The sequence below is a fragment of the Cherax quadricarinatus genome, chromosome 68, assembly GCF_038502225.1.
Source record: "Cherax quadricarinatus isolate ZL_2023a chromosome 68, ASM3850222v1, whole genome shotgun sequence".
Lineage (NCBI taxonomy): Eukaryota > Metazoa > Arthropoda > Malacostraca > Decapoda > Parastacidae > Cherax > Cherax quadricarinatus.
Genome location: NC_091359.1, coordinates 4,652,666 through 4,675,456, shown reverse-complemented (window position 1 = coordinate 4,675,456; position 22,791 = coordinate 4,652,666). Strand labels below are relative to the sequence as shown.

At 42.8% G+C, this 22,791-nt stretch overlaps 1 protein-coding gene across 1 annotated transcript in view; it reads left to right on the top strand.

The window, feature by feature from the left end:
* LOC128697911 (uncharacterized) overlaps positions 1-22,121 on the top strand; it is a 94,568-nt gene extending 72,447 nt beyond the window's left edge. Inside the window, exons 2-14 of the mRNA XM_070099612.1 lie at positions 4,154-4,255; positions 5,712-5,776; positions 8,289-8,434; positions 9,109-9,285; positions 10,437-10,568; positions 11,002-11,170; positions 11,587-11,796; positions 12,150-12,287; positions 12,975-13,090; positions 13,369-13,565; positions 15,472-15,598; positions 16,123-16,293; positions 17,239-22,121. Coding sequence (XP_069955713.1) covers positions 4,154-4,255; positions 5,712-5,776; positions 8,289-8,434; positions 9,109-9,285; positions 10,437-10,568; positions 11,002-11,170; positions 11,587-11,796; positions 12,150-12,287; positions 12,975-13,090; positions 13,369-13,565; positions 15,472-15,598; positions 16,123-16,293; positions 17,239-21,939 — 6,451 coding nt within the window. The 3' untranslated portion in view covers positions 21,940-22,121. The remainder of the gene's footprint in view (positions 1-4,153; positions 4,256-5,711; positions 5,777-8,288; positions 8,435-9,108; positions 9,286-10,436; positions 10,569-11,001; positions 11,171-11,586; positions 11,797-12,149; positions 12,288-12,974; positions 13,091-13,368; positions 13,566-15,471; positions 15,599-16,122; positions 16,294-17,238) is intronic.
* The last annotated feature ends 670 nt before the right edge of the window (positions 22,122-22,791 follow it).

Below are 22,791 nucleotides of genomic sequence, written 5' to 3'. Positions count from 1 at the left end.
TCCTCACTATCAGTATCTCAATCTCAGAATAGTGAGAGAGAGAGAGAGAGAGAGAGAGAGAGAGAGAGAGAGAGAGAGAGAGAGAGAGAGAGATAATATGAGAATGACCCATGTGAGCATGGCACTTAATTCTGAATAATAATAATTATAATAATAATAATAATAATAATAATAATAATAATAATAATAATAAATCCCACTCACCCCCCACACCGAGTGGCATTAAGCCGCTCATTAATCCCAAACTAATCCCAGTACCTCCCATCTGGGTTAAAAATCCCTCATAATCCCTCATAATCCCTCATAAATCCCCCTCGCAGCCTCCCGGGGCATCTTGGATGCACATCTCTTAAGTAGGACAAGAATTCTTTTTTTGGTCCTGTTATCATTTCGTGTGATCTTTAATGAGGATGAATGATAAGAGAGATGAGTGGTCCGTGTTTACGTACGTGCAGGGCCATCTAGTGGGGAGGGGAATGACACTAGGGTTGTTTACATTGGGCAGGGCCATCTAGTGGGAGGAAATGGGACTAGGGTTGTTTACATTGGGCAGGGCCATCTAGTGGGAGGAAATGGGACTAGGGTTGTTTACATTGGGCAGGGCCATCTAGTGGGAGGAAATGGGACTAGGGTTGTTTACAGTGGGAAGGGTCTTAAGTAGGTCCTAAGTGGAAGTAAGCCGCATTGGTAATTTTTGGGGGGTTATCCTAGATAATTTACACATGTTAATATGTATGATAATTTGCGTAACTGTATTTATGTGTAACTATATCTGAATAAACTTACTTGTTTGTTATCTAGTGGGAAGAACTCTACTAGTTTTGTTTATTATCTAGTGGGAAGAACTGTACTAGTTTTGTTTATTATCTAGTGGGAAGAACTCTACTAGTTTTGTTTATTATCTAGTGGGAAGAACTCTACTAGTTTTGTTTATTATCTAGTGGGAAGAACTCTACTAGTTTTGTTTATTATCTAGTGGGAAGAACTCTACTAGTTTTGTTTATTATCTAGTGGGAAGAACTCTACTAGTTTTGTTTATTATCTAGTGGGAAGAACTCTACTAGTTTTGTTTATTATCTAGTGGGAAGAACTCTACTAGTTTTGTTTATTATCTAGTGGGAAGAACTCTACTAGTTTTGTTTATTATCTAGTGGGAAGAACTCTACTAGTTTTGTTTATTATCTAGTGGGAAGAACTCTACTAGTTTTGTTTATTATCTAGTGGGAAGAACTCTACTAGTTTTGTTTGTTATCTAGTGGGAAGAACTCTACTAGTTTTGTTTATCTAGTGGGAAGAACTCTACTAGTTTTGTTTATTATCTAGTGGGAAGAACTCTACTAGTTTTGTTTATTATCTAGTGGGAAGAACTCTACTAGTTTTGTTTATTATCTAGTGGGAAGAACTCTACTAGTTTTGTTTATTATCTAGTGGGAAGAACTCTACTAGTTTTGTTTATTATCTAGTGGGAAGAACTCTACTAGTTTTGTTTATTATCTAGTGGGAAGAACTCTACTAGTTTTGTTTATTATCTAGTGGGAAGAACTCTACTAGTTTTGTTTATTATCTAGTGGGAAGAACTCTACTAGTTTTGTTTACTTACGTTTGTCCCATCCAGAGAGATAAATCCCTGAACGAATCTCATTGGACTTCCTACTCGTCTCTGCAACATTGCAAGCTCCTGGTGATCACAACACGAGAGGCCTAGAGCTATCATTCAACTCCCCTGTGGTTGTTTTGCATCTTGTGTCGCTTGTTCTCGATTACTGCAAACAGAAGAAGCAAGGGAAGGTGACACCTCTGAGTGGAGTGTCACCTCTGAGTGGAGTGTCACCTCTGAGTGAGGTGTCACCTTAGGATTTAAGAACCACGTCAGTTCCCCTGTTTTCTAATGTTATTTCTCCCCTATTATCTACCTTGTTCATAATTACTAACCCATTTGCTTTGTTTCGTAAGGTGAAGTCCAGGATGGTTTGACTTCACGAATCTTCGATGACAATTGTGTTGTAGAGAGGTGTATATATCTCAGTGTATATACACTGAGGGGTGTATATATCTCAGTGTTTATACACTGAAGGATGTGTATATCTCAGTGTATATACATTGAGGGGTATGTGTATGTGCACCGAGGGATGTGTATATCTCAGTGTATATACACTGAGGGGTGTGTATATCTCAGTGTATATACACTGAGAGTTTACTCTGATCACTGAGGTTTTGAGGTATTCTTGACTGGTGGTAACATGGTAAACTGCGGGTTTAATGACCCTCGTGTGGAAGGTTTTTAAACCCCTGTAGCCGATCATGGTTACTGAGGTAAGAGTGGGAAGATGATGGAGAGAGAGAGAGAGAGAGAGAGGATGTGGGCGGTCAGATATTGAATGTTTTAACAGACCAAGTCATCTGCAAACAGCTGAGAGAGAGAGAGAGAGAGAGAGAGAGAGAGAGAGAGAGAGAGAGAGAGAGAGAGAGAGAGAGAGAGAGAGAGAGCAACAGCAGCTGACTCGGATGAATTATCGGAGAAGTGGCTGTCAGATTACAACCCCCAGTACATATATACACCACAGAAATTTGGAGAAAGAGAGAAAGAAAGGAAACCACAGATTAGATTTTGCCACCGAAGTGGCTAGTTTATTGTGCACCCCATATCCATCCTGTGGACGGTAGCGCGAGAGCATGTGGATACACAAAAGGCCTAGGAACTAGGCCCCAAAGGGTTAACAGGAATACATATGGATTTATATCTACATATCTATAGTTCACTTATCTGTTACAAGCAAATTTAGGAAATTTGCTTAGTATATCTGGTATCTTATTTTCATTAATAAGATATCTTGACATGTCACATAGGTTATTATACTGTCTGTCTCTGTATTCCTCAATAAGTGGACAATTAAGCACATAGTGTTCAAGAGAGTGACCATATGCCTGATCACATAATTTACATTTAGTTTGATCATCATCTGTGTGTCTCCCAAACTGCCAGAAGTACTTGTAACCAAGCCTAAGCCTGGCCACTACAACATCAGTCAGTACTTGTAACCAAGCCTAAGCCTGGCCACTACAACATCAGTCAGTACTTGTAACCAAGCCTAAGCCTGGCCACTACAACATCAGTCAGTACTTGTAACCAAGCCTAAGCCTGGCCACTACAACATCAGTCAGTACTTGTAACCAAGCCTAAGCCTGGCCACTACAACATCAGTCAGTACTTGTAACCAAGCCTAAGCCTGGCCACTACAACATCAGTCAGTACTTGTAACCAAGCCTAAGTCTGGCCACTACAACATCAGTTAGTACTTGTAACCAAGCCTAAGCCTGGCCACTACAACATCAGTCAGTACTTGTAACCAAGCCTAAGCCTGGCCACTACAACATCAGTCAGTACTTGTAACCAAGCCTAAGCCTGGCCACTACAACATCAGTCAGTCTGTTCACATTGCAAGTTGCTCCATAAACATACTTATCTACGTTCATGTTATCATAGTGGGTTATCACACAGGACAACAGTCCCACAGAATCAATCAAAAATTAACGAGATGAATCTCGCAGGAGAATCACTGGTGAAGCAACCCCATTATCGTCGTCTACCAGACATGTAAATACAAATGTTATTTAGGAATCTAGGAAGAGTTTATTAAATACAAACAGTCCTCGATTATTATTATTATTATTATTATTATTATTATTATTATTATTATTATTATTATTATTATTATTATTATTATTGTGTTTATGTGTCCCGTTTTCTATTGTTTTGTTAATACTAATAAATGCTTTATATTTACAAGGCAAACTTAGCTATTTTTCTTGGGTGTCCCACTTCGCTACCCTCAATTTTCATCCTTCACCACATCTGTTTCCCTCTTTAGCAACACCACCACCACTACCACCACCACCAGCACCACCAGCACCACCACCATCACCATCATCACCACCACCACCACTATTAACACTAGTACTAACATCACCGCGATCACCACCACCACTATCACGAACTCCACCATTACCCGCCATCTCTCCACCACTACCTACCATCTCTCCACCACTACCTACCATCTCACCACCACTACCTACCATCTCTCCACCACTACCTACCATCTCACCACCACTACCTACCATCTCACCACCACTAACCTTCGCTTGTATTTCACAGACCCAACGCGTGCGTAGTTGAGGAACTGCCACAGACAGATGGGCTAGAGTTCTGGACAGAGTGTCGCTTCTGGCAGACCCGGAAGATCTGCGGACGCAAAACGTGAGTACACCTTTCGCTGAGTCCATTAGTCCCTGAGTACAGCACTGGTCTTAGTTCATAAGTCCCTGAGTACAGCACTGGTCTTAGTTCATAAGTCCCTGAGTACAGCACTGGTCTTAGCCCATAAGTCCCTGAGTACAGCACTGGTCTTAGTCCATAAGTCCCTGAGTACAGCACTGGTCTTAGTCCATAAGTCCCTGAGTACAGCACTGGTCTTAGTCCGTAAGTCCCTGAGTACAGCACTGGTCTTAGTTCATAAGTCCCTGAGTATAGCACTGGTCTTAGTCCATAAGCCCCTGAGTACAGCACTGGTCTGAGTCCAAGAGGCCACCTGAAGCCAGCACCGGTCTAAATGGGGATAATTGGTCTAAAGTACCTTCACGATGGGGGTCAAAAAATAGTCGCAAATGCGATATAATGCTATACTGACAACGTTTCGCCCACTGTATGGGCGAAACGTTTAGTCAGTTAAGCCTTTTATTGCATTTGCGTTACTTTCTCCACTGGCTTGGATCAGACAAGACCAAGACCGATTAAAACTGATGAATACCTGACTTATCTCCTGCCTCGACACATGAGTGTGTGAGTCCAGTTATATCTGAATGAGTCATTTCGTGAGTTCCTGAGTCCACCACAGGTTTCAATTGCCCAGTTAGTGAGTCATGACTCAACTAATAATCAGACAAGATGACTTATGAGTTTAATCGTGTGCGGATGAGTCATTTCGTCAAGTCCCTGAGTCACCAGGCGTTTACGTGAGTCATTTCAAGGACATTATTATTATAATCAATGGGGAAGCGCTAAACCCGGAGGATTATACAGCGCCTGGGGGGGGGATGTGGAAGGCATTCAGGCTTAATTCGGGGAACTGGAGCACAGATCCAATTCCCTAAATCAAGAGCCCCTCACCAACATCAAGGAACCTTCCTTGAGGGGAGAATTTCAAGGACAGAACAATAAGACTACAAATGATACATTGGTTGTTGATAGACTGTTATTATTATTATTATTATTATTATTATTATTATTATTATTATTATTATTATTATTGTTGTTGTTGTTAAATATAATTAAAAATTGAAATAATTCTTTAGAATTCACGCTGTATTAAATACCGCTGTCTTAAAAACTATCAGTCAGGCATGCTGAGGTCCAGTCTTAGCTCCTGGGCCCACCTCTTGTGTGTGTGTTTGTAAGAGTGTGTGTTGTTACTAGTTGTCAAAAGGCACTTGCCGACAGACACTTGGCCTTTGTGTGTGTGTGTGTGTGTGTGTGTGTGTGTGTGTGTGTGTGTGTGTGTGTGTGTGTGTGTGTGTGTGTGTGTGTGCACAATCAACCAAAGCAACAGAGCAATAAACTCTGTAGAGCCTTTGATTCTCATGCATGCAACAGCAGCCTTGCAGCTCACAATGCAACACTAATCCCTCAATCTGTCTCCCGAATCCCCCCCTAACAGGAGGATTCGCTTCGAGTGTTGTGAGGGATTCGAACGGATTAGCGGAGAAGACGGATGCACGCGAGGTGAGTCCCGCCGACTGACAGTCGTTCTAAACTTTAAGTTAATCCACTTATCAGGCTGGTGTGTTGCAAAGCTTTCATGCAACAGCAATACACACTAATGAGAATATAAGATATATAAGACTATGTTTGCAAGCAGTTGCAATCTAACGTTGGTAATCAACTGCTAAAACATGACACAAAGCCTAGCCGTGACCCAATCTTGAGCATATAAGACGCAGGATGATTTTCCAAGACTTTCTGTGGGGGAAAGCGCGCCTTATATGCCGGAAAATACGGTATATATATATATATATATATATATATATATATATATATATATATATATATATATATATATATATATATATATATATATATATATATATATATATATATATATATATATATATATATATATATATATATATATATATATATAAATGAAAGGGGGTAAGGCAGCCGGGATTGATGGGATAAAGATAGAAATGGTAAAAGCAGGTGGGGATATAGTTTTGGAGTGGTTGGTGCAATTATTTAATAAATGTATGGAAGAGGGTAAGGTACCTAGGGATTGGCAGAGAGCATGCATAGTTCCTTTGTATAAAGGCAAAGGGGATAAAAGAGAGTGCAAAAATTATAGGGGGATAAGTCTGTTGAGTATACCTGGTAAAGTGTATGGTAGAGTTATTATTGAAAGAATTAAGAGTAAGACGGAGAATAGGATAGCAGATGAACAAGGAGGCTTTAGGAAAGGTAGGGGGTGTGTGGACCAGGTGTTTACAGTGAAACATATAAGTGAACAGTATTTAGATAAGGCTAAAGAGGTCTTTGTGGCATTTATGGATTTGGAAAAGGCGTATGACAGGGTGGATAGGGGGGCAATGTGGCAGATGTTGCAGGTGTATGGTGTAGGAGGTAGGTTACTGAAAACAGTGAAGAGTTTTTACGAGGATAGTGAGGCTCAAGTTAGAGTACATAGGAAAGAGGGAAATTATTTCCCAGTAAAAGTAGGCCTTAGACAGGGATGTGTGATGTCACCGTGGTTGTTTAATATATTTATAGATGGGGTTGTAAGAGAAGTAAATGCGAGGGTCTTGGCAAGAGGCGTGGAGTTAAAAGATAAAGAATCACACATAAAGTGGGAGTTGTCACAGTTGCTCTTTGCTGATGACACTGTGCTTTTGGGAGATTCTGAAGAGAAGTTGCAGAGAATGGTGGATGAATTTGGTAGGGTATGCAAAAGAAGAAAATTAAAAGTGAATACAGGAAAGAGTAAGGTTATGAGAATAACAAAAAGATTAGGTGATGAAAGATTGGATATCAGATTGGAGGGAGAGAGTATGGAGGAGGTGAATGTATTCAGATATTTGGGAGTGGACGTGTCAGCGGATGGGTCTATGAAAGATGAGGTGAATCATAGAATTGATGAGGGGAAAAGGGTGAGTGGTGCACTTAGGAGTCTGTGGAGACAAAGAACTTTGTCCTTGGAGGCAAAGAGGAGAATGTATGAGAGTATAGTTTTACCAACGCTCTTATATGGGTGTGAAGCATGGGTGATGAATGTTGCAGCGAGGAGAAGGCTGGAGGCAGTGGAGATGTCATGTCTGAGGGCAATGTGTGGTGTGAATATAATGCAGAGAATTCGTAGTTTGGAAGTTAGGAGGAGGTGCGGGATTACCAAAACTGTTGTCCAGAGGGCTGAGGAAGGGTTGTTGAGGTGGTTCGGACATGTAGAGAGAATGGAGCAAAACAGAATGACTTCAAGAGTGTATCAGTCTGTAGTGGAAGGAAGGCGGGATAGGGGTCGGCCTAGGAAAGGTTGGAGGGAGGGGGTAAAGGAGTTTTTGTGAGCGAGGGGCTTGGACTTCCAGCAGGCATGCGTGAGCGTGTTTGATAGGAGTGAATGGAGACAAATGGCTTTTAATACTTAACGTGCTGTTGGAGTGTGAGCAAAGTAACATTTATGAAGGGGTTCAGGGAAACCGGCAGGCCGGACTTGAGTCCTGGAGATGGGAAGTACAGTGTCTGCACTCTGAAGGAGGGGTGTTAATGTTGCAGTTTAAAAATTGTAGTGTAAAGCACCCTTCTGGCAAGACAGTGATGGAGTGAATGATGGTGAAAGTTTTTCTTTTTCGGGCCACCCTGCCTTGGTGGGAATCGGCCAGTGTGATAATAAAATATATATATATATATATATATATATATATATATATATATATATATATATATATATATATATATATATATATATATATATATATATATATATATATATATATATACTGTATACAGTATATAGAAAACAACCACGGGAGAAGTAGTTAAATGATAGCTATAGGCCTTTCATGTTACAATCAACACATTATTTCTGAAGTTATTGAAAAGCCTCTAATGAACCGGTTTCTGAAATCAGATGCTCCTTATTTAAAGACACAGAACAAGAAACCTCCGTTTCCAATTACACTATACTTGAATACAAGATCATACAGTGGAAATAAAACATCATTAATCTCGTTGTATTTTCTTGATACAGTAAAGCCTTTGATGAATTTGTTGGAGACAGCGGAGAGCTTAGGGGCCACTAAATGGGCCCAGTATATCAGAGATTCAGGTCTCGCTGGAGAGCTGGAAGCTGCGGCTGCCTACACTCTCTTCGCACCCACCAATGAAGCCTTCGATGTACGTATTCTGGGAGTGTTGACGCTCCTGTCGGAACCCTGGTGTGTTTGTGTTATTTTGATGTATACGAAGGGGTCAGTTTGAGAGCGAAAGACGAGATGTTTGGTTGCTATGTGAGTTTGTGGGACTTTTAAAGGTTTTTGCGTGTGTGTTTGTGTACTCACCTAATTCATCTGATTGTGGTTGCAGGGGTCGAGACTCAGCTCCTGGCCCCGCTTCTTCACTCAACGCTATTAGGTTCTCTCTCTCCCTGCTCCATGAGCTTTATTATACCTCGTGTGTGTGTGTGTGTGTGTGTGTGTGTGTGTGTGTGTGTGTGTGTGTGTGTGTGTGTGTGTGTGTGTGTGTGTGTGAGAGAGAGAGAGAGAGAGGGCTATTTTGATGACTCTTTGCTCTCCCACAGGGTGAGTGCCACTGCCCCATAAACTCATCTCTCCCTTCAAATTATATGAAGTTTTCAAAGTTATTTAAGAGACTGAACGTAGTCGACACACCTCGTCAACCTCACAACATCCTCCCTACCCCACAGAACCTCCGCAAATCCCTGAAAAAACCCCAGATAAAGAAAGAATTAAACCTCCATAACCCCTTTCCCACCTTCCCCACAGCTTAAAAAAGATTCAGAATAAGCTAGTCAATCCTCAACATTCTCCTTCTCCCTGTCTCCTCTACAGAAGCTGCGACGGTCACTAAGAAGTCAGATGGACTCCTACCATGGCAACCCCAACAACCCCATCCTACTGTACCACATCCTGCCCAGGAAGTTACTAAGTGAAGAGTTCCAGTCTAACACTATGGCTGAGACCAGACACCAAGGTCACAACATTAGGATCAACAAGTACTCGAATGGGGTCAGTCACCTGCTGCATAAGTCACCTGCTGTATAAGTCACCTGCTGTATAAGTCACCTGCTGTACAAGTCACCTGTTGTATAAGTCACTTGCTGCATAAGTCACCTGTCGTATAAGTCACTTGGTGTATAAGTCACCTGTCGTACAAGTCACTTGCTGTATAAGTCACCTGTCGTACAAGTCACTTGCTGTTTAAGTCACCTGTCGTATAAGTCACTTGCTGTATAAGTCACCTGTTGTATACATTTCCTTGCTGTATTAAACACAGAACATGTGTTCCGTTTTAATGCATACAGTGAAAAAAAATGTGGGAAATATATGTTTTATTAAACAGTGGTTTAACATCACTTGTTACATTTCACGGTTTATAACAGTTTTATAATGGATTACGTTGGGTTTATGTTGGGCAGTTTTTCAGGGCGCATATTAATTAATAATAATAAAAAGATAATTTCGAAATATGGACAATAGGTTTATGTCTAAGTCTGGTTTAACGTGATGGTTTATGAACAAGGATATTAATACTTCTATGGAAATCTCACTACCAGAAAAAAATGTGAGGTTAGGACCCGATTATTCTGTGATTATCTTTAAGGAACAAAGAAGTATAATACCATGACTGGAACAATACACGAATAACCCACAATTAGGAGACAGAACCTTACGACGACGTTTCGGTCTGACTTAGACCATTTACAGGCTTGTAAATGGTCTAAGTTGGACCGAAACGTCGTCATAAGCCTCTCTCTTCTATGCGTGGGTTGTGTACTGAGTTTCTTTAGGTTAGGTTAGGTTAGGTTAAGTTAAGTTAGGTTAGATTAGTTTAGGTTAGGTTAGGTTAGGTTAGGTTAAGTTAGGTTTGGTTAGGTTAGGTTAGGTAAGGTTCGTCAGGAAACAGGACAAGTGTTTCCTGACGTGGGTCGTGGATGATGACCCGCCGTTTGAGCTTTTGGTCATTTGACCGAGGCCTTCCACTGGCTTACTCCACCACCCTCTTAAAAATTATGGTTACAGTTATAAGCATATAGTTGATTTTCTTCAGCTAAGGAAACCTTGCTATTCTTTAATTAATAAATATGTGTCTTCAGCAATTTACCTCCTATTCAAGAATATCTTGATATGAACAATGTTCTCGCCTCCTTCCTTCACAGATGACGACCATCAACTGTGCTTTGCTAATACGTAAGGATCAGCACGCTACTAACGGCGTTGTTCACCTCATCAACAACATCCTGGATCCTTCTGTAGGCATCCTGCAGAACGTGGCCGATATGGTCTTGAATGTGAGTGGTCTTTAGTCTCATCTTCACCTGCTGGGATAGTTATAAACACATCCATTTGTTGTCTCTCTTGCTTCTGTACTGGTACCGAATAGGGTCGATTTTTTTTCATCTGGATGCTATGGTATCATGTGAAGTATATTCCTTTCTGTACATCAAAGGAAGGTTAGCATGGGCCCCACTCTGAGGCCCAGGCTAACTTCCCTATGTTATATAGAACTGTGCCTACTTGGATGAATCTTAATAGTGTCAGGTGGCCGAGTGGTTAACGCACTGGCCTGCAAATTTTAAAACTCACTTTTGCCATGGGTTCAAGCCCAAACCGTTCCCTGATTTGTTTACAATCATGCTATTGCAATTTTATGTGTCATGATTGTATCTAGGACGCACCAGCGTGGGTACTCACGTCTCTTCCTTCTCCTCCTCCTCCTCGCAGGACGGCAGGTTCTCGGTCCTAGCAGAGATCCTGGAGAAGAGTGGGTACATCAACGTCCTACGAACAATGCAGAACGCCATCACCATTCTTGCGCCTTCAGACGAGGCATTCCAAAAACTGCCGGAATCCAGGAGGGAAAAGATCATTAACGACAGGGAAGCCAGACTTGGTTAGTCAACAAGATTGTTTTTTTTTTTTTATCCGTGACGTGGAGCACCTTACCTGGCATACTTGACACTTGTTTCCATAAAATTCTTACGCTCTCACTGGTCTAATTTACACAAAGGATTTATGAATGTTCTCTGTCTGTCCTTAAGTATATTCCTTCCTTCATATTCACAATAAATAAATTGGCTAAACCAATTCTAAATTTTCTACCCCTATTTTCACTCATCTCCACTGCATTCCCTATTTTTCTGCCTACCATTTCACCCATTATTCTTCATATTCATGTCTTGGGCTTTCCTCGTAATGAATCCCATTCTTCCTTGTTCCAATTATGAACTTCCTACCTCAATTTCTACATGATCAAGGTATTTTTTTTTGTCTGAATAAATAAACAACTGCTTTTTATCTTTTCCGCAGCTCTAATCCAGAACCACGTCATCCCTCACGTCATCTGTGAGTCTGCCATCACTGGGGAACACAGAGTTAAAACAGTCTCGGACAACAAGCTCACCTTCAACTGTGACATCGAGGGAGCCTTCGTGGAGACTTCGAAGCTCAGAGGCAACTACAATCTGGGCAAGAATGGCATCATTCACATGATTGATGACGTTCTTCTGCCCGATCGAGGTAAGTTAGTAGCTCCCTATAAGCAGTAAATGGGCATTGGGAACCATTATACAGTGGGTCGATATCGCTATTGGAAACAGAGAGGTGTTTGATGCCACTTTAAATATTTCTAAGCAGGTCAGTATTCAACGTCTTTGCAAACACATAGGTGTTTGATTATTTTGTAAACAGGCAGGTGTTTAATTTCAATAAAAGTATTTGAATCTAATGCAAACAAACAAGCCCAATGCCTTTGTAAACACATGTTTCATGCTTTTGTAAACAGATAGGTGTTTGACGACTTTGCAAACACTCATCCCCTCTCCCTTACTCTTCCTCTCTCTCACACTCACTTTCCTCTCTCTCCTCCACAGCCAAGAACTTGATAGAGCTGGCAGAGAGTCGTCACTTGTACACCTTCGTGGACCTGGTGAAGAAGGCGGGGCTGGAGGAGACATTGAGTCACACTGGAGATTACACCTTCTTCGTTCCTGATGAAGCTGCCTGGTATGGTAGGTGTTGGGACGAGGTAGTTGTTGTAGTTGTGGTGGTGGCAGTGGTGTTAGTAGTGGTAGTGATGGTGGTGGTGGTGGTGGGCCAAAATATCGTATACATGTGTCATAACCAACATGTGATCATGTGTCATAACCAACATGTGATCATGTGTCATAACCAACATATGATCACGTGTCTCAGCCAACATGTGTCCTAAGTCAAGCAACTCAGTACTTCAGCGAAGGTGCAGAAGAAATTTTAAACGTTGTCTCAGTCAGTTTCGGACTTTTATCATGTCACAATTGAGGACGGGAGTAAAAAAAGGGAAAGTCAGTAGACAGATCAGGTGACAGGTCAGTATACAGGTCAGGTGATAGGTCAGGTGAACAGGAGAGGAGAAACTCTAGGGAAGGTGAAGTCTTGTGTGTCCTCAAGATTTACAAAATGTGGCAATATACTGGGAGATTAAGTTAGGTGAGGTTTGTCTGGAAACAGGACAAGTATTTCCTGACGTGGGTCTTAGCCATATGATGACCCACAGCTGGAGCTTTTGGTCATCTGACCGAGGCCTTCAGCTGGCTTACAGTCTCACTGGGAGTGGCAGCCATCGTTAAGAATCTTATATATGAGGCCATATTTAATAAGATGGTGTCTGTGAAGGCCAGAAGAGGTATTTCATGACTAATTTCCTTCCATTTCCCCAGCACTGGACTCTGATGTATTGAATGATGCTAGAAGGGATCTGGATCTAGCGGGACAGCTGGTACGATTCCATGGAGCCTATGGTCGCCATCTGACCAACACTATCACTGATAACCAGGTGAGAAAGAGGGACAGAGAGGGAGAAAGTTAGAAGAAAAGAGAAACAGAGAGAGAGAAAGAGATGGAGACAAATGAGCTGATGTAGGTAACAGCTCTTAGCTTGTCAATAAAGCTAGGGATCCTTAACCTTGTCAAACCCTGTGTACAAAAAGAGAGAGAGAGAGAGAGAGAGAGAGAGAGAGAGAGAGAGAGAATTCCCCACTTCTTACACAATTTATTAGTCATGACATAATCATGTTCCCATGAGAAGAGTAATAACAATACTTTACCTTACAGGCCATCATGTCCCTTAACGAGGAGGACCCCGTCCGTCTTCAGGTGTGGCGCCGAGCACTAGGCGTAGAAGACGCTAAGATCACAGAGAAAGACATCGAGGCTCAGAATGGAGTCATCCACATCATCAACAAGGTCATCATGCCTTCCAACCAGTCTGTCAGTGACATTCTCAGGTCCATCCCAGACCATACCTTCAAGTGAGTGCATCATGAGTTCAAGTATTTAGTGACACACTACAAGTCTAAATTGTGGCTACCTACCTGGAGTCTACCTGGAGGTCGTTCCCGGGGGTCAATGCCCCCCTTGGCCAAGTCCTTGATCAGGCCTCTCAGATCTATATAATAGTTTATGTACTAGGCTGGAAATGCCTAGCCATGCTAAGCGTTCTAGTGGTACACTCTGTAATCACTATTTTACAACAGGTAAACCACACAATAACCAAATTTCTGTAAACTCAGCATTGTAATCCTTATAGAGAATAAACTTTGAATTTGAATTGAATTTGAATAGCTATATTTTATCAAACAAAACCATCACACAGGATGGCTTCAGGGCAATTTTCCCTCACAAACGATGGTCGTCCTGTCATAATCCATCCCAGTCTGAGCTTCATTTCAATAAGGCAGTGAAAACATCACCAAACATCCCTCTATGTTTTCGTGAAATACACAAGGAACTGGTGAAAGACATCCTTGCCACTCTCTGTGTAGTTTCTTTTATTTTATTAAAGATTAGACGGTATTCTCCCGGCCCGGGCCTTTTCCAAGTGGTGGCCCGGCCTTGGCTCCCTCTTTAGGGAGTGTCTGAGACCTAAGTCTCCCATGGGAGGAGGCACAAGGACCTCCTCATCTTTGGGACCAACTGTCCCCAGGCCTAGCCACAAGCTAGGCCTCTCTGGTCTGCCATCCCCGCCCCAATGGAGCAAATGGGAATGACAGTCTTATGAGCTAAAGGCTCGAACTCAGGCACCTACCCTACCCTAGAAGGGTTAGGCATGGTGTCGATCTATGTAGTTTCTTACATGTAGCTGTAGAAATGATGTTGCAATCGTGGTATCCTGCCTTTGGCTAAATATTTATGTATATGCTTTTAAAATTTCTGATGGTTTTGGTGCATATTATTTTCTGTCTCATTAAATTTTTCCCATCTAACATTTTGTTTAGAGAAAAATATCCAATATTTCTTTTACTTGTTTTATTTGTTATTCAAAGCTAAGATACTCTTGTTCTTCTAAATGCTTTCAAAAATAAACCCTCTTTGTCTAATTTTTGACAGCCTTTTCTAAATTTAAATGCAATTGTATGTATCTGTCACATCTTTCACTGTGTGTTCCTGAGTAGTTAAACATTTATTACTCTTTTATTCAATACACTAAACCTACTCACCATACAAAACATCCATACTTATTACTGCACCTATTACATACATAGAACACTTAACTCTGATATTAACCCTCCCCTCAAACATCTCCTTGCCAACCTCAACAGAACACATGACCATAACACAAGACACAGATCACTCTTTGATGTTCCTCGTGTTCATCTCACACTATGCAAAAACTCAATGCACATAAAAGGCCCTAAAATCTGGAATTCATTACCTGTAAATATAAAAGAAACACTACCTGTTTATAAATTCAAGTCTCTACTCAAAGATCACTTACTCACCCAAAACCAAATAAATACTGAATAACTGAACCTTATAAATTGTATATCTTAAATGTTTCTCACAATTATATCACATAAATGTTAAACCTAAAACCGAATCTAACTTGTGCTTTATAGTAATCTGTTTACATTAATGTTTTATCACTGACTTCATCATTGCTTAGTTAATCTTAAGTTAATTTTAAGCCAGCCCGTAATGCTATGCATAGTATAAGTGGCTTTGGCATGCTGCTCTTATCTGTATTTTTTTTTTGTACCTCTGTATGTGTGCTCAAATTTATAATAAATAAATAAATAAATAAATATCTCTGTTATTTGACTGCCTGTAGTTCTCTTTGAATCCTGTCTGTGTTTACAAGATGGAGGATCCAGCCTGTATCACTCCTTGTGATGAATGAACTATTGCACTTTCTTGTATGTTTTTCTCCACTTGCAGCACATTCTTGGAGGCAATAGAGAGTGTCACCTCAGATGGAAGCACCATGTTGAGTCTGGGTCCTGGAGATGAGACCTTTTACACCTTCTTCGTACCCACTGACACCGCCTTCAGAGCCTTGAATCAGGTGAGACAGGAGCCTCCTTCTACAGGTCTTCCTTCTGCAGGTACTTTATGTTTGGGCAGTTCTTCAGTGGGTACTTCTGCAGGTAATTCATATGTAGGTGCTGCTTCAGGTGGTCAATCAAATACTCTTTTTGTTGCTATGCTAATAGATAATTCCTCTATTAGCGGGAAGTGAGGTAAACTTAACTATTCGCTCATCTTTTTTTTTTTTTTTTAATTTTTGGTTCCTTTTTAAAAAAATCAATTTTTTTCCTGCATTTTCTTTAGAACATACTGCATATTTTTCTTGCAAATTTCTGCATTTGAATTAATATTTAAGAGAAAAAACTCATTTATTTTCCTTTTTACCAGATAACCACAAGATATCCTATGAGCTTAGGTGACCGTAGTTCCCTTGTGAAGATCCCATTGGAGTGAATAAGCACACCTTTCCCCACTGCAGAAAAGCCTGTTTATCAGCCCTCACTACCCTATCTTCCAGTTTCTGCTAACATAATTCTAAGCTCAGTCTTCGGCTTCCTGCAGGAGACACGAGCGAGGATCAAGTCTGACCCAGTGTACGTGAAGGAGGTCGTGAAGAATCATGTTGCTGTCAATATGTTTCCTGCTACCTCCTTCGAGAAGAACCTCATCTACACTATCAACGGCATGGCAGGGCCATTCGATGTGAAGAAGACCGGAAACAACATTCTCAAGGTCAGTATTTACCCCAAAAGGGGGAATTTGGTATCACGAAGGTCACTGCAGTATTCCAAAGTTCAATACGTTGTCCTGAAGACCAGTATGATTATCTTGAAGGTCAGTTTTATATATTATTTTTAATTTGTTGATTTTGGGTTAAACTCTAATCAGTATATTTTGATTTGTATTTTTTGTAAGAGAATGCACATGTATTAGTAACAAGTAATTTGAATAATACTGCTAACATTGATCAGAATGGAGATTATCTCAATAAAACTATAGCAGTTAATTCAGTTCAAAAGAAGTTAATCCCAACCCACACTTCGGTCCTCCCTTGGTTGTCCTTCCCCTGAGTACCCATGCCCCAGGGCTCCCCAGGGTGCCCATACTTCAGGCTTCCCCATGGAGGCCTACACCCTGGACCATTCCCTGGGTGACTGGTGTCTCCACACAGCTGTGTCTTAACTGCGAGATCCCTGTTTCCCCCTGTGCCTTATAGCCTCTGTCTCTTCAGTCTGTAGTGTAACAATTACTGTCTCTGAAGTGCAGACCTCAGTGAGGTACTTTGAAATTGTCAGGAGAGTCTTCCAGGTTGAATTATCATTAATAACAACTGTCAACTGAGTCTCAGACTTCAGTCCTGTAAGTTCTTTAGGAAACTTAATTTCAACACAAAAGGTCAGATATATCTTGTGTGCAATTCTTAATCATTTTTCTGGACACTCATCTAAGAATAGTAATTCCTGTGGGCTACTGAGTAAACGAAAAACCTTTACAGGCCTAGATTTAACATAGGCTTTCTGCATCTAGTAAGTGTATGCTGTAGGGAATGAGGGAGTGTTTGGCTGAAATCTTAGTGTTTATTTAAGGCATTTTTGCATACACACTTCTACACATTAGCAGCATTACATTTATGGCCCATCTAAGGCAATATTTTGATCTAAATATTTTGGTTCACAGGTAAATGGTGAGGAAGTCCTGAGCACCCACATGAGTGCCAATGGTGTCATCCACGTAATTGATAAAGTCTTCCTGCCCGGGAACTCTTACACATATTCTACCATCAGAAGGGTCACCACAACTGTCTACAAGGATGGAAAAGCAGTACCAGGTACTGGGATGTCCTCAACTTCCTCCAGGAGGCCTTCACGTAAACCTTACAGGAAAACAGTGACATTTGCTGAGACTAATGATGGTGGGGAAGTCAACAGGAGCCACCTGCCTGCCTACCCACAAGGTACTGTGTTTTCTGCTAGTGCCTCCAAGAGGAAAACTTCACGAGAGATGTCGAGAAGGAAGAATCCAAATTCTCCTTCCTCCTCCACATCCTCTTCCTCTTCTTCAACCACTACTAGCACACCCTCCTTCCCAAACGACGCAAGGAGTAACCCTGCTTCCAGCAGTGGCAGAACGGCCTTTCAGGAGACTCATGTCCAGGGGACTGGAGCCTCAGTACTTGAATCACCAGTTTCAGTTGACTCACTCAGTAGTGCTTCAGTGAGTGGCCGAGACTCAAATGACGTCTTTGAGCCTACAGAGCCAGGTCTTAGGGACACCCATGGCTCATCTGTCTCTAAAGTCTTTCAGAGTAGGCCATCAGCAAGTAACAGAGATCCAAGGCCCATTGAGCCAGGTCACAGGGACACCCATGGTTCATCCTCTGTCTCAAAAGATCCACAGCATAGACTATCAGCAAGTAACAGAGATCCATATAATATTCCAGAGCCCACTGAACCTGGTCTGAGGGACACCCATGGTTCATCCTCTGTCTCAAAAGATCCACAGCATAGACTATCAGCAAGTAACAGAGATCCATATAATATTCCAGAGCCCACTGAACCTGGTCTGAGGGACACCCATGGTTCATCCTCTGTCTCAAAAGACCCACAGCATAGACTATCAGCAAGTAACAGAGATCCATATAATATTCCAGAGCCCACTGAACCCGGTCTGAGGGACACCCATGGTTCATCCTCTGTCTTAAAGGTGTCCCAGAGGAAGCCATCACTGAGTGGAAGAGATCGGTATATTCCAGAGCCCATTGAACCTGGTCTTGGGGAGACCTTTGATTCCTCTTTTGCCTCAAAAGTCTCTCAGAGAAGGCCATCAGGAAGTAACAGAGATATGTATGTCACAGAGCCCACTGAACCTGGTCTTAGGGATACCTACGATTCCTCTGTCTCAAAAGTCTCTCAGAATAGACCATCACCAAGTAATAGAGAACCCTATTTCCCAGAACCCATTGAACCAGGTCTCAGGGATACCTATGGCTCTTCTTCTATATCTGAAGTCTCTCAGAGTAGGCCATCAATAAGTGGAAGAGAGCGATATGTCCCAGAACCTACTGAACCTGGCCTTAGGGGCACCTATGATTCTTCCATCTCAAAAACCTCTCAGAGTAGACCATCAATAAGTGGAAGAGACCAATATGTCCCAGAACCTACTGAGCCTGGCCTCAGGGACACCTATGGTTCTTCTTCCATCTCAGAAACCTCTCAGAGTAGGCCATCAGTAAGTGGAAGAGACCAATATGTCCCAGAACCTACTGAGCCTGGCCTCAGGGACACCTATGGTTCTTCTTCCATCTCAGAAACCTCTCAGAGTAGGCCATCAGTAAGTGGAAGAGACCAGTATGTTCCAGAACCTACTGAACCAGGTCTAACAGACAGATATAGTTCATCAAATTCGTCTCAAAGATTCAAAGATACAAAGATACACAATACAAACGTTCCTATCAGGAAGCCTGACAGAAGGACCGAAGGCTCATATGCTGTACGAGAAGGATCCTACTCATCTCCCTCATATAAGCCTTCCTCCTCCTCCTCCTCCTCCTCCTCTTCATCTCTAGCAACCTCCTTGGCATCAAATACCCAAGTCACCCGCGGTGAGGTGGACGATATTCATGGACCTCGTAGGGGTGACTCTTCTCACCCTGTCAGGTCTTCCTCCACCACTGACTTGCATGCTGCTACACTGCCCTCCTCCTCTTCCTCCTCATCCTCTGCTGGAACCTACAACCTCTCGGCTACTAGGACGAGGCAAGAGGGTTCAAGCACCCTAGAGAATGATAGACGCAGTTCCCCTGATGTCAACCTCCCAGCAGGCTCTGCTTCCAGCACAAGACACTCTACCAGAGTGACTGCATCACGCACACCCCTTTCCCCAAAAGAGCCAGATTACTCACGTGGATCTGGATATTCAGGTAGATCAGGCTCCCCAGGTGAGCCAGGTCAGACAAGTGAGCCAGACCACTCAGGTAGATCAAGCTTCCAAGGTGAGCCAGGACATGCAGGTAGATCAGTCTATACTGGAAGGTCAGGTTCCCCAGGTGAGCCAGATCATTCAGGTAGATCAGGCTCCCCTGATGAATCAGGTCAATCAGGTAGATCAGGCCATTCAGGAAGGTCAGGTGAGTCAGATCATTCAAGTAGATCAGACCATTCAGGAAGGTCTGGTGAGTCAGGTCAATCAAGTAGATCAGACCCTTCAGGAAGGTCAGGTGAGCCAGGTCATTTAGGTAGATCAGGCCATTCAGGAAGGTCAGATGAACTAGGTCATCCAGGTGAGCCAGGTCATTTAGGCAGATCAGACCATTTAGGAAGGTCAGGTTCTCCAGGTGAGTCAGCTCATTCAGATAGATCAGACTATGCAGGAAGGTCAGGTTCCCCAGGTGAGTCAGCTCATTCAGGTAGATCAGATCATTCAGTAAGGTCAGGTTTCCCAGGTGAGCCAAGTCATCTAGGTAGATCAGATCAGTCAGGGAGGTCAGGTTCCCCAGGTGAGTCAGGTCAATCAGGTAGATCAGGCCATTCAGGAAGGTCAGGTGAGTCAGGTCATTCAAGTAGATCAGACCCTTCAGGAAAGTCAGGTGAGTCAGGTCATTTAGGTAGATCAGGCTATTCAGGAAGGTCAGGTGAACCAGGTCATCCAGGTGAGCCAGGTCATTTAGGTAGATCAGACCATTTAGGAAGGTCAGGTTCTCCAGGTGAGTCAGCTCATTCAGACAGATCAGACTATTCAGGAAGGTCAGGTTCTCCAGGTGAGTCAGCTCATTCAGGTAGATCAGATCATTCAGGAAGGTCAGGTTTCCCAGATGAGCCAAGTCATCTAGGTAGATCAGATCATTCAGGAAGGTCAGGTTCCCCAGGTGAGTCAAGTCATCTAGGTAGATCAGATCATTCAGTAAGGTCAGGTTTCCCAGGTGAGTCAAGTCATCTAGGTAGATCAGATCATTCAGTAAGGTCAGGTTCCCCAGGTGAGTCAAGTCATCTAGGTAGATCAGATCATACAGGAAGGTCAGGTTCCCCAGGTGAATCAAGTCATCTAGGTAGATCAGATCATTCAGGAAGGTCAGGTTCCCCAGGTGAGTCAAGTCATCTTGGTAGATCAGATCATACAGGAAGGTCAGGTTCCCCAGGTGAATCAAGTCATCTAGGTAGATCAGATCATTCAGGAAGGTCAGGTTCCCCAGGTGAGTCAAATCATCTAGGTAAATCAGACAATTCTGTAAGGTCAGGTTTCCCAGGTGAGTCAAGTCATCTGGGTAGATCAGATCATTCAGTAAGGTCAGGTTTCCCAGGTGAGCCAAGTCATCTGGGTAGATCAGATCATTCTGGCCAGTCTGGTTACTCCAGAGGCATTGTCTCTGGCCACCCCATTGACTCTAGCTTGGGTACTGGGTATGTTAGCGGCTCTGAACACCTTAATGGTTCTGAACACTCTAGTGGGTCTGGATACTCGAGAGGATCTGGATACTCAAGAGGATCTGGATACTCAAGAGGATCTGGATATCCTGGAGACATAGGAGAGGGTCGTGGCTTCTCCTCCTCACGGAGATACTCCTACAATTACTCCACCAGTCTGGGAGGCCTACAGCCTGGAGGACACAAGGACCTCTCACCCAGTAACTACGGCCTGGGCATATTCACGACTGACTCTTCCTCGCAGCGCCCAAACTCTATCGGCAAAGTCAATCTTAATGGGGGAAAGTTTAGCTATGTGGGGCATCCTTATGGCCAGGATGTGGTGGGACATACAGACACGGTGGTGGAGAGGGACAGGCCAGTACCACTTCCCTTTACCGTAGCAGGAGAAAACCGTAGGTCTCTGGAAGGTGGTGTCGGGGGTGATGGAAGGATTGGCAGCAGAAGACACGAGTACAGTTACTCCCGCGTTGAAGAGAGAGTGCCAGTGAGCAGTAGTGACATAAATAGTGAGGTTCTGAGGAGCAGCGCTAGGAGCACGACAACTAGGAGCAGCACTAGTCAGAGAAGGTACGGTGTGACCCGCACAGTGGTGACCACTTCTGGTACACAGTTACCCATCATTCGCCACCCCCTGCACACATCAGTAACCCAGCTACCCCTTATTCACCACCAGCTTCACACATATCCACTAGATGGTGGGCCGGACCACTCACCAAGCCGAGGTGATAAAGATGGCTCATCATCCCTTCCAGCTTACGTCTTCACAGACGACAACAACATTAACTCCAATGGCTCCGGGTTTGCTGAGACCGAAACAGGTGGCGAGGCAAACGTCAGCCGCAAGAAGACTGCAACAAAGAGTCGCCGCTGGCGCCGCAAGCGGCACCACAATCGAGGTGGGAAGAGGCGCCGTGGCCGCAAGGGAGGGAAACGCAAGGGAGCTACCCCTCAGTAATGTACCATTTTAGAGGGGTCTGGTTTCCCCTCTCCCAGCAGCGGGAGGGAAAGAACTGAGGACCAGTTCACTACCTGTATAAATCACTGCCTACCTTACCCTCTCCTTTCCCTATTTACCTCTCTCACTGCCTGTGTGAATCTCTGCTGCCTACTTCTAATCTCTCTTCCACTCCATGCCGCAAAACATTACTTACCAAAAATTAACATGCAATAGTATTGCCAATCAACAACAGCTACTTATACATATGTTTGTTGCATATTTGTTTATAAGTGTGTATGACTGCAGAAAAATATTATTATTATTATTATTAATTATTATTATTATTATTATTATTATTATTATTATTATTATTATTAATATGTTCCTGGGGAAGTGCTAAACCCATAGGGGTGACACAGCGCCTCGGGAATGGGAGGAAATCATCTTTCATCCAAGGAAGGGAAGAGTAGCTTCATTCCCGTGGATCAAGAGCCTTTCACTGGATCGTGCCTGAGACCAGCACCTAGTGATGTAGTGTGTAATCTTTCTATAAATGTTTTTTTTTTAAAAAAACAGCCCTGCCATGTAAACTTTATAACTTGAATAAAACACTGAAACACGACCCGTCACCCTTGTGTTCTTCTCCTTGTGTTGCTGGAGTGTTTTCCGGGCGCCGGAATGCAGGGCTCGATACGGCTTACGGTGTCAGTGGCCCTATAAACCAACAACAACAACATTGGGTTTGAAACCTGTGGACTACTCCAAGGCCATTAAGGGGCACGTCTGTTTCCCTGTCTTGTAACAATGCTATTTTTCCCCTGTAATCTACCTTGTCCATAATTACTATCGCATTTCTGTATGTATGTAAGA